The sequence below is a fragment of the Pleurodeles waltl genome, chromosome 8 (genome assembly GCF_031143425.1).
Source record: "Pleurodeles waltl isolate 20211129_DDA chromosome 8, aPleWal1.hap1.20221129, whole genome shotgun sequence".
NCBI classification, from domain to species: Eukaryota; Metazoa; Chordata; class Amphibia; order Caudata; family Salamandridae; genus Pleurodeles; species Pleurodeles waltl.
The window spans coordinates 999,744,869-999,757,578 of NC_090447.1; the positions used below are offsets into that span (position 1 = coordinate 999,744,869).

General features: G+C 40.1%; 1 protein-coding gene across 3 annotated transcripts in view; it reads left to right on the plus strand.

Annotated features, from left to right (window-relative positions):
- The window catches only part of TBC1D4 (TBC1 domain family member 4), a 599,835-nt gene that overhangs the window by 465,377 nt on the left and 121,748 nt on the right, over positions 1-12,710 (plus strand). For all 3 annotated transcript variants that reach the window (XM_069205277.1, XM_069205279.1, XM_069205278.1), the window contains exon 10: positions 9,141-9,215. In XM_069205277.1, the coding sequence (XP_069061378.1) occupies positions 9,141-9,215 (75 nt within the window). The remainder of the gene's footprint in view (positions 1-9,140; positions 9,216-12,710) is intronic.

Here is a 12,710-nt window from a genome sequence, read left to right on the forward strand (position 1 = left end):
TGCAAGAGCCTTTCCCTTGCACCTGAGCGCCACCATATACAATTTAAGGCACCTGGCCTCAGTCTTAATGTTTTTATTACGTTCTATGTTTTATATTTACAAAGCACACGTTGCATCCGTAATAACTTGGCAATGGTTAGGCGGCCACTGGCGAGTACCGAACGCAACAATGTCTGAATTGACGGGTAGATCCATGTCTTTAGAGGCTTTCTTAGTGTAAGTAAAGTAGATTGTGAGTTCTGGCAACTGGCACAAAAAGGCCAATTCCGATTTTAAGCTTTCTCTCGGAAATAATGAGAAAACGTCTGCGAAGACGTATTGTTGAGCTGAGCGCCAAGGAAAAGGATTTGAATAGAACCCACTGGTTATCTGGAAACCAGTGCCACTAATATTCCTATCCAGGGGGCTAACCCGATATATTTAAAATCCAGACACGGCCCTTTCTCCTGGGAGTGTCATATCGAAATTACTACCTGTAATGCTCATGATTGCCTGGCAGGTGTTTTAAACCTGTTTGAGATTACAGACGTTTAGTCCCGCAGCTCTGTTATGTCTCATAGTTGCATAGAAATCCAAGATTTTTCTACGAAATAACCCATGATAGATTTTTAAACAAGCATCACGGGCATACACTGTTTTTCTTGTTCTTTTCTAAGCAGTCAGTAGGTGCTTTCTCTTCTCAAGGATCTGGCAAAGTTTGCTGAGACGGGGTTAACATACTGGTGGAACGTGTCTCCTATTTGTATACTGCTATTGGCCCTTTGAGGTTTTTACTTAAACCAGACAGCCTGTGTTTGAAGGCAGCACAAACGGCGCGCTTCTCATGTGGCATGTGTGCCCTAGAAATTGAAACTCGCTTGTTAGTCAGCAGTTGTTCGAAGCATTCATGTACTGTGCACTTGCTGACATCTAGTGGCTCCATTGAGTTAATATTGCCTGCATTCCCTTGCAAATGCAATACTTTTAAACAAGCACTTGCAATACTAATAGGTCTGGCTTTAAAAGATTGTTGTGTGGTAATGTGAAGCATTAGAGGTAAATAGCACGGGGGTGAATATGTATTTGTGTGGAAACCAAGAACTGTAGGATTGTGTTGATGTAGGTTAAAAGTCAGACGAGAGTTGTACTGCCAAGCCAGGCCTAATAATCCTTGTAGGTTAATGACTGCCCGCCTCCCATATTTCCTTCTGCAAGTGAAAAACTTGATAAATTATTTAGTTATCTAAGTCAGTTTAACAGCATAAAGAAACCAAATTATCACAGCTGTATAGTGGGCAGGCACTTTTTTTGTTTGAAGCACACAACTGTGCCCAATCAAAAGGTATACTCCTGGCTCCCAGCATGTGGGCGAAGCCAAAGGCCCTTTTTGGTAATGTTCACGTAATTGTCTGGTTACAGCTGCTCTGTCAAGCCAGACCATAAAAAAAGAGAACTGCTGTGAAATAAACTAAAGAACGATTGCTTTCTTAATGCAGTGCTTCTGTGTGATAAATAATTTAATGTGTCATGATTTAGTGTACTTTTGAGATGTTGAAGACCCTCCTGCACTGCAGTGCAAGCTCTCCATAGCAGACAGAGTGATACACAAACTGCACGAAGTGAGACAAATGCTCCTCAAGGTAAAGGAAAAGCTCAGTTTATGTATAAAGCATTGTCAACGATAGGTAATATACAGTTGTAGTGGCAAGCCAGACCTAAAATTGTAAGAATCCGAGGCTCCTTTGGCTTTAGAACAGATCTAAACTAGGAGGTCAAACCCAAAGCGAGGTCAAAATGCGCCCGTTCAGCATACTTTTTCAATGGGATAGATGGCTAGGTGATTATGCTGTTCTGTGGAAGTTTAGCTTTCACACTGAAAACTGTATATGTCCGGCATATCATTGATTAATATTGAACAATTCCTTTTCAGGTGGTAAGGCTTAAATAGCTGCAACACATTTCTAACCAGTGAAGGGATGAGGTTGATGTGAAAAAATTGTACATTTTAAGTCAGACCTTTACATTATATTTGCTGAGAAATAATAGGTATTCGATGCAGTAATGATGTGCTACGCACTAAGCAATGCAGTATGTCCATGGCCTGCTGCATAGATGTTACCCTCCCCAGTGGCTTTGGCGGATCATCCTTATGAAAACTCAAACTAAAGGAGACACATCAGTGCATTTTTCCGTCCAACGTCCCTAAAAACGAACTAAACATTAATTGGTTTTACAGGCAGCGAAGCAATCTGAGTATTGAATTTAGCATGCCTTATATGTTTTTTAACCAATGTATATAACATCTTTCTTCACATGCACTTTCCCCATCTTATTTTCCAGATCAGTCCTTCTAATTTTTCAGACATATGTTATCTGTAAAATGCAGTGGATTTATGTCTCAGCTCTTACGGGCGCACATTATAGTTTAGTGCTATGGTTACGGAGACATTGCAGGTTCAGACGGTAGATATTTCTATAAGATGACATCTGTCTTACAGCCTGTATTCTCAGACAGCAACAGTAACAAGAATGTGATGAAAGATTTACAATATAAATGATGAAATTAACCTCAGTTATTGCACAACCACATAGGTATCACAGCTATGAGGCACAGTGGAAATAATATCTTCAATAGGCATCTCCATACTGACATCAGTTTTCATATAAATATCCGAATTTCGTGTATTATGGAAATAAACCTGGTGTTATCTCAAAATACATATAATTTTATTTTTCAGATCTCATGCTTCGTTTTGAGTAAATAAACTCAGTTTCCCCCAAGCAAAAGTTTGTCATTTTTTTGCAAATCACTTTTTGTCTTCCCAAGAGGCCAGGTTTCTCTTTTGTAGGTCTGCGAGTTTGAGTAATAGATTCTGTCTTGTCTCACAGTACTCAGAGTTACTGCTGTGCCACATGGGCAGAACCTTGCTTGCATGCCCCTATATTACAACCAGATTGCAGGGTTTTCCATCAGATGCTATTGCTACCTATCAATTGTGAGTGATGATCCTGTTTTGCTACTTTAACTATCAAAAGGTCTGAATGACAACTATATGGAAACGACAGCATAAGATGTTTCTAACCGGTGCTTACAGAGTGTCAGTGAGAGGTTCCTTATGCCTTGACCACTATCAGAACTGGCCACCATGCTGTCTGGTATGTCCACAATATGCAGTAGAAGACCACCTTTGCAGAATTAATCATAATTCACCTCCACTGAGGGCAACTCTGTGTGGTAAGCCCTTACTCAACCTAAGGGTACATTTACAACCCAGGCAGAAACAGTGACATCCCCCTGAAGTCTCTGGGCCTCTCATATGATATTGTGACTGACAGAACAGTGTCTATAATGCAACCAATCAATGTGATGCTTCCAGTAATTTGCATGGTGATTGGCCATGTGCTGCAGTTATGTAGCATTGAATCACGCTGTCGGTGTGTAAAGTGAACAGCTCCTCACAAGTCTGCTTGTGACAAAAGAGCTGCATGTAAAAGCTAGGGGCCACTGTGGCACCCTCTACCTTCTGAAAGTGTTGCAGGCAAGCAAAAGCCTAAATTAAATATTGTGTGGGTTTTGGGCTACGCGGCCCAACACACATTTGATGTTTAATACGGCTGCAGAGTATCCCTCCCTGGGACACCATTTATACAGTGCCAGTTCCTGCATTGTAGAGAAGCTGAGTGCCCGCATCTAATTAAAAGGGTCCCATTTTATTTTTTTCAAATTGTTTTACAAACCTCGCTACTCGCATTCTATTACTGTGATGTATTGTCTTAACTTATGATGGCAGCTCCATTCTAGAATAGAGCTATGGAGTGTGTGGAAACAGGGATTCTGAGGAAGGCAATTGGAATGTGATTGTACCAGTAGCTATGATGTCTATCATTAAATTCATCGTAAACTTTACTGCAGTCGTCTTTTCTTAACCAGTGCCACCTAGACACTTGTTTACGCTGGTGATAATTACAGTTGCGGCTCGTGCTACTTAAAAGGGGCGGGGCGGCGCACGTGCGGGTAGGGGGAAATTTAATTACATTAAATACAAAACAATAATAACAATTTTAAAAAAAAACTTCCCTCCGCTGCTTAGAGCAACTTCGTGATTGGCTGGGGGCGCACTGGCTGGGTGCTCCTAAGCAGACTGGGAGCCTGTGCAGGCTCTCTCCAGCCCAGCAACTGTGTGGCTGGGCTGGAGAGAGCCGTGTGCTCTTGTGTGTTTGGCTGGCCCTAGACGGCCGGCCAAACATACATGCGCTCTGAGGGGGGGGAGTGCCGTGCACTCCACCTCAGTGTACGTAACCCCGTGGCCCCGCCCCTTTCTCTAAAAGGTTTGCAGCTGCTAGGGGTTTGTGTGTGTGTCGCTCCTCTGCCCCTATGGAGGAGCTGCCCCTGGATGATTAGATTGCCGAAGGAGAAGGATACCTCAGCATGAGGATGCACTTAGTCATGTTCGGCACAGAAATGTAAAGATGTCACAGACAATTAAGGAAGTAGCCAAAGGTTATAGAATAGATTATTAGGATTTCAAACAAGGTGAGCAGCTGCAGATATGAAAGAATTCCTCCAGGGTGATTTGAGGGGATCAGAAGGCCGGCTGTCGCAGTTAAAACGTGTGATTGGGTTGTGCGTTCCAGTGGAATGCATAGCACAGCCGTGCCTTTCAGGTGCAGAGAGCCATGTTAGCTGATTGGAGATATAGAACGTACATGAGAATGGTGCATTCCAGGTGCAGGATTTTACAAGCGGCATCTAATGGCATTCAGGTGGAAGAGCATGTGCTCCAGTGTCTGAGAGATGCTTGAATATTGACGGCCTGTCGGTGGAGAAGCCTGTTACGTCTGTGAGTATTTGTGGAACCCATGATGATTGGGGACAGTCAATCTCCTGAGCCAACATGGCTGAGATAAGAATATGTTAATGGATTCTCTGCAGTGTTTCACTGTCTTGTGCTCATAAAGAGTAAGACCCTGTTCGAATGGCTTGTAAAACTCAAACAAACGTTGTGGTAACATTTTGCTTTTCAGTGAGATTTTGGAAATTTAATTATCTGCTTCAAATGTTAAGGTTTGTGTGCTTATACTTTTTGTGGTTTCTATGTAGTTGGAGTCAGCCTGTCAGTGACAGTCACACTTTGAATGTGATTCCTAGATCTTGGAACTGCGTGAAGCAAAGTCCGTGTTTTTCCGTTCTGGGCTACATTTGGGCACCTGTTTGAGTACGGGCACGTTATGTTACCTTTTATTGAAACAACTCTATGTGAATGTTCATGGATTCCTCACTCTCATTATGTGTTTTACCAATTTTATTTTTTCCTTAAGCTTATTTAAAAGTCGACATGGGAAGAGATTGGCATATGTCATGCAGAACGTCACGTCCCTCACCCGTTTTTCTGTCTAACCCTGGTGAACTGTCCATGCCTTGTGCCAAATAGAAAAAAACGTGTTTGGAAAGTGTGTCAGTGTCTTTAAGACATTATGTGGACAGAAAGATGGCTCTATTGCTTCACAGTTTGGGTCCTGAAGGAAAGAAAGTTCTGCAGGGACTTTCTGTGCTGTATAGAGATTCCACGAAAAGTTTAAATGAATATTATTTGCATGTCAAAATGCTTGATTTACATTTTCTTCCAAGTGTTTCAGGCATACTTGAAAGATATCCTTTTTGTAGATTTAAACAAGCTGATCACAGATCTGTAGAAAAATATGTGACGACTTTGAGAAAGCTGACTTCATCATGTACATTTGGTCAGTAGACTGAAATGTGGCTTCATGATGATTTCTTGCTTAACTGTTACTCAGAGTAAGTGAGTGAGGAGTTGTTGATCAAAGATGAGCCATTTGTTAATGAGGTGATTTTGATTGAGAAGATGATAGAACACATGGGAAAGCTTACTAATGAGTTGAAGAGGGAGGAAGGCAAATGTGGTAGTGGTAGTGTTTTGTCTGTAAAACGGGGCCAGACAGAAGAACATGGTAATAAAATCTGGGGGCAGTGTTTAAGATGTGTTTTATCAGGGCATATGTGAGTAGTAAAGATTGAACTGTCTTAAAAGGTACTTGTAACATAGCCTTAAGAGGGGTCACTATGCCAGATGCTGGACCTTCCTGAAGAGAAAAAATACAGGAGATAAAGGAAGTTTGTGAATAGTTAATTCTTCAAGTGGGTAGTAGGAATTAAACATGGAAAACCTGAAGACTGAGTATTGCTTAACAGCAAAAGAGTTAGGATGATGTTTGAGTTGTGTTCCAAACTTACTATAGTTTCACTGTATGAAAATGTATCTGGAAAGTCCGAGAAGCTAAGGCTGATGGATGTGAGTCCTGGGCGTGTGGTATACAGGTCAGCTGATAAAGATGCCAGGTTTCTTTGAATCATTCATTGGGTTTGCAGAAAAGATAACCATAGGCACAATGTATGTCACCAAAAAGGTGATGAGATTTGGGTTTGCAAATATAGAACAAGGTGCCAACAATGGGCTTATTTCAACCAAAATGGTTTGAAGCTAATTGCTTAGAGGTTCAAAAGTAAGATCAAAACTAAATTGGAAACTATACTTGACACTGTACAAATCAATCAAACAAATTGACACAGCAAGTGTACATAATAAACTTATATTTTCAAGAACAGAGTGATATCGAAAATGGGATTAAAGGAGTTCACAATCTGAATTTTAAAAAAACATAGACATTGTATACTTTATGGTGCAATCAGAATCATATCCACTATATGTCAATGCATTTATAACCCACTTGTGAGCTATAGTGGAACTGTTACAGAACAGCAGAGATCCAAAGCTTGTAAATGAACTGAGATATTAATAATAAATTGGGTTATGTGTCACATAATCTGTGTTTGTTGAAAATACAAGTTTGTTTATTATGTGCACCTGCTCTGTCAATTTGTGTGATTTATACTGAGTCAAGTATTGTTTCCAATTTAGTTTTAATGTTACTTATGAACAGCTGAAAATTATTAAACAATTAGCTTCAACGCATTTTGGTTCTAATAAGTCCCTGTTGGCACATTTACTTGTTCTATATTTTGATCCTAGCCTATAAGGGTATACTGGACTTCACCAGGTTCAAATCAAATAGATTGGGAATGCTTGTGAGAAATCTGAGAACAGTTTTCTTTCAGTGCTCAAGGATGGGTTAGGCTATCTAAAAGGCTATGTACACAGAATTAGATTACATCAGGGTGGTAAGCCTGTGTCTGCCAAAATGAGGTTACGAGTATTGGTGCATGATTCTGTCAAGTCCGATATAAATCAGTTAATAAAGGTGTGGTTTGTGTCCCCAGTAGAAGCTACGGAATGGTTAGGACCAGTGGTAGTAGCTAGGACCAGTGGTAGTAGCACATAAACATATGTTTAAGTATGTCTGCCCTCAGCACCAAGATGGTGGCAGGTAGGTTTCCCCTGCCAAACATCAAAGAAAAGCTTACGCTGTTGGGTAGAGGTAGTTATGTTGCTATTTGGTAGTAATTAGCATGAACATAACTAAAGGGTCAAAAAGGGGCTCACTGAGAGCAGATAAATGCAGTTTTGATAAACAAGAACTGATATATTTTGGTTGTGCAATCAGTGGTACTTGGTGCATCTGAAATAAGATTTGTTGAAAACAATTAAGACTCTAAAATAACATTGGAACAAAGGGGAAGTTCTTTCTTTCTAGATATGGTAGAATATTATTTGCATTTTATGAGAAATGTGTTATCCAAAACAGTTTCAGTAAGAAGTTTGTTTGATAAGATTTCTGAGATTTTGTGATGTAAGAAACGTTTAATTGGACTTAGAGTGACTTGGATAAAGTGTCATGTTTGAAAGCTTATTTACCTGGAGATGAATGTACACTTTTTTTTAGTCGTCTTGTGTGTTTGAACTATATTTTCAAGCAAGTGTAAATTAAAGTCATTGGCAACTTTTATTTGAACCAATAAGAATGATACTTTCCTATGAAGTGCATTAAAATAAGAAAGTATTGCTATACCTGTTCTAAGTACACCTGCTTGCTACCTCACACCCATACTGTTCTATTAAAAGCTTATGCAATGATAAATTTATTTATTACCTTTAAAATTTTATATTGCAAGCAGATGTTTTCCACAATTAGGTGGTGGCAAGATTTCTTTTTCTTCCGTGTGTTATTTTTTGTTGCACATGCTTGCCGTAAAAATTAATAAACAATTTAACCATCACACCACATCACTAAGACAAGATCTTATGACTTCCCTAATGCTTTTTTTTATTTGCACGATAGCTCTTGTAATTCTGAATATATAATGGGATAAACAGAATGCAGAGAAAATAATTTTGATTGAGTGAGGTCATCATGCAAAGAATTGGTAACGTTTAGACCTCTGAAAGTGAGGCCCATTATTTTTCTGTGACGGGTTGATTTCAGGTTCGGCTGAACATTCCTTCATAAGATGTTCATTGGTGCAATCCTAAGAGCTTTACGCCACCTTTGTCGTTTCCTTCAAACTCATGAAAAAAGAGGATCCCAGAGAAAAGGCAAGATTACTAATTTGTAGTAACTTGTGATAAAGGATCACTGTGTTTCTTAATCATCATGTAGACCACGACTTGTTATTCCTCCCCCACTCTGTGCTTCAGTCATATTGGTTTTCAAGGCTTTTTGTCTGTGAACTGGAGTTGGAGTGAAGGAAATTGACTGTGAAGGTGATTAAGCTTGCAGGAGGTGCATGTATGTAACAATATTTTTACGGCACAAAAATAAAATGGGGATTTATTGATTTAAATGTTGCAACATTTCATTGTACTCGGGTTCAATTTAATTACATTTAACAGGTTTACAATTTCAGGCATATGTAAATTGTCATTTATCCCCAACGACAGGAACAATCAGTCAGCTGCTAGACCCGTGGTTAGAACCCAGATCCCCAGATTCTAATGTTAGCAGCTTAGTCACTAAACCACACTTAGGGTTAAGCATTTATTTTTCATATGTCTTTCTTATGGCAGCTGAGGGTTTGTCTAAACACTTTTTACTAGGGTGGTGGAAGAAACCTGTGATTAATATTTAGTGCTGTGCAATTGATGTGCTTATAAAACCGAAGCTGAATTTTGGACAATAACAGTCAACCTGCCTAAACATAAAGTTATGCTAGAAACAATAAAACCGAATTCTGTCTGATTTTACAGGGTGCTAACAGGATGAGAGGTCGTCTTGGAAGCATAGACAGCTTTGAACGTTGCAACAGTTTTGCGTCAGATCGGGTATGTATAGAATCCCTTAGCAGTTTTAATGTACTTAACCATAGCTTGTGTTTCAATGTCCTACTGCAATAATGACCTAATTCAATTAAATTTGAGTCATGTTGCTGAAGAATGTGCAGTTTGCACATGTAAGTTGTAAATCAGAAAGGCATTTACACACGTAGGTCTGCCAAAGTCATTTGTTACTCGAAATTCAATATCTTGATTAACAATATCAGAGCAAAGTCCACTTCCAATGGCAGATAATACATTACTTTGATGGGTTTTCTACAATGATAAATTTAGGGTTAGGGTAGGTAACGTGAGGGCTATAGTGTAAGAGGGTAGCATTCCTTGCAAAATAGAATGCCATTTTGAAGGTGGATTAATACCATGAAAATTCATGCAAACTACTCGTTTTAAAGACGACAAAGTACCTTTTAGGGTGGTACTAGGAAGGTACCCTCCCATTTTTTTGTAGGGGTGATGGGGATGGTGCTTCCTCCACAGGGGGAAGTATTTGTCCATATCGAAGAGAAAAAATCGTCATGATTCTCTCTTGCAAATTCTGGTAATTAGGGGCACAAGGATTTTTTGTTGGCCCGACAATGCCTATTGGACATTTTCCAACGGCGAGTTGTGAACTGGGAATGATTTTAGACTTACGTTCTTTTAAGGATTCTCTTTTCTCAGGACGAAAGTGTGCACTAACAGTTCACTGAAATTAAATATTCTGCTTTGATTTGTGAGATGAAAAAATAAATACTGGGGAATGAGTGACCTAGTGGTTAAATATCTTGGTTAGAATGGAATGTACTTTCCAAGAGTCCGTCCTGTGGACTACGCATTTTACTTGAAATCTCCCATGGGGGGTTCTCTAAAAATCTTTTCTGTTGAAAGCATTTGTATAAAGTGTTGAACCAGTGTTTCCTTTTTGGAGCCATACCCCGTGTGATATGCAGGTTCAAATGGTTCTTCAATGGTTACACCTTTTACTAATGTAACCAGGTGTCCACACAACAAACCATAACCAAAATTCTTCATTCAGGTTAATTCATACCTTTGTTCACCTCTTTTCTGCCAACATTCTAGGTACCAAAAGTCATACAAAATATTCCTGTTTTATTCTCTTGTCTGAATGATAGGAAAGTCTATTGTATCTGTACTGGAATAGATTCATCCAGTGGAAGAAGTGATGTACTAGTTACTCCAAAGTTAATTTAGTTTTCTGCTGTTGAACCAGATATCACTTTAGGAGTCTGTGCTTCCCACTTTGTCTCTAAATTTGCTGCCTCAGATGTCCACCTGACAGAGGGCTAGTTGATTTTAAGGGTAAAAATAGCTTTCCGTGCTTAGCTCAGAGTGCTTTCAGTGCCACTCCCTTTTCCAGCACCACCAACACTTTTGACTCAGACTTCCCAGAGCATAATGCTACTGGTCCTTTGACTCCAGGGATACTCAACTACACCCACTGTGGTCTCCTACCAGAGATTCAGACACACATTCTAAGGTGGAAGGGGACAACCTACATGAAGACACTGCCTCAAATGTCGTGCGTTCCAATGGTATCCTGACATAATGCATTGCACAGGGTTGAAGCAGGGCCTTTCTGCTTCAGTTGAAATTGTAATTCTGAAGCCAGAGTTGAAATCCAGATCTTTAGACAGATTTTTACCAGTGGTCCATAGAAATGGTTTATGCTGCCACTGAACTGCCTAACTACTTGCCTAGTCTGTCATGTGGCCATTCTTAACATGTTAATGTACTCTTCAGTCCCTTATGCCCTTGGAAAGGAGGCTACGATTCTGGATTGTAGAAGGTGGAAGGGTGGGGTTTATCAGAATATCTTCTTGCACGTCTGCCTGACTGTTGCTAATTCTGAATTGTACCATCAAAATTTGGTAACTTTAGAAAAAAAAATCCTTAACTTAAAGTTTCAGGCTGCAGTGAATGTCAGCAAAAAGACACTCCTGGTTTTGCCCCAGTAGATACAGGTGTCAGCTGCTGGACTTGTTCATGTTTTCTGCCTTTTTCAGGACCTTCACCTCATATTTATTGTGAAGAAAGTTTTGCCCTGAGCCAAAAAAAGGAAAATCTGTGAAGCAAGGCAAGAGTATCCTGAATGCAACAACAAACTATCTCTCCTGTGGTTCATACATGTGCTGGTCCTCCACACCCATTGTTAAACGTACCTTTCCACGTCTGTCTGTCTATACAACTTCCACCACAAATAAAATGATTGTCAACATGTGAAAATGATACACATGACGGTCGCGGTCTGATTTCAGCCAGTCCAGGTAAGGATGTTGTCGCTTTGAAATAGCTAGGGATGGTCTAACAGTGCCCAGCGGAGGAAGCAATCACCGTTCTTTGATTTCCTACACCTCTGCTTCCATTGAACAAAAGAAACAAAATTAACTCTCTTTATGGGACCATGGAACATCATGCTCTTGTTGGTCTGGACTAATCCCAAGTAAGTCTCACAGAAGCACTGATGGAAGTATGAAAATTGCTTAATTTTGGGAGCCATTCAGATTGTTCCCATGGCAGATTGTAATCTGGGGGTGGGGGTTACTTCTGATCTGATCCTTTGCATTAGACAAGGAGAATAAAGATTTGAGCACCATCTTAGGCTTCCACCTCTTCAGACTCTTTTGTGGAATATCATCTGCAAAATGGTGACTCTGTGATGCATCTTCTTTGCTCTGGGTGGGGATAGAATGTGTGTTATCTGTTTGGGAAAATGTCTTTTACCAAATCCCTGTTTAATTCCCACAAACGTTACAGAGATTTGCAGTGAAGGAGGGGTGGCATCCAGTACCAGCACAAAGAGGCTCCCTTTGTGTTGAACTTAGTGTTCTTCGTCTTCACCAAATTTATAGCTTGGGTGATTGACAATCTGCATCTACAGGTAGTGCTCCTCTTCCCTGCGTTAGTGAGTGACTGACCAAGATTTCCCTCCCTCACAAGGAGCATGACTACCTTTCATAGATTATTAGCTAGTGAATTTGAAGTTGTTTGCATTATGTCCTTCCCAGCAATATCCAGCATTGGAGTTGTGTTGGACGTTACATTGGAAATTACTTCTATGAAAAAAATTGTTGAACTTTCTTCAAACCTGTATTTATTTTTTTCAGTGGATGATCAGCTGTAGTTTTGGTTTCAGAGAGCCATTGGGTTTGTGGCCTCTTTCGTTCAGCTGGTACAATTGGTCTGTCTTTTGGAGCCATGAGTCTGAGTTTTAATTAATTTTCTTCCAGTTCTTTGTAGGATGCCCTGAATGACCCGATAGTCACAGGAAGTCAGCTAGCTTGTGAGCTTTGATTTCAGTCCTCTTGAACTACAAAATACCATCAGTCCTGAGTATATGTGGTGAAGGGGTTTGGGCTGCTTCTAAATGGAAGGTCTTTGGCTGGATTCGGCTGTCCACAATGTCATTCTAAGGTAGCAGACAATGCTTCTGGCCTCATGAACCCTTTTTACTGTCCCTGCTCAGAAAGTGTAGATTCTCATGCT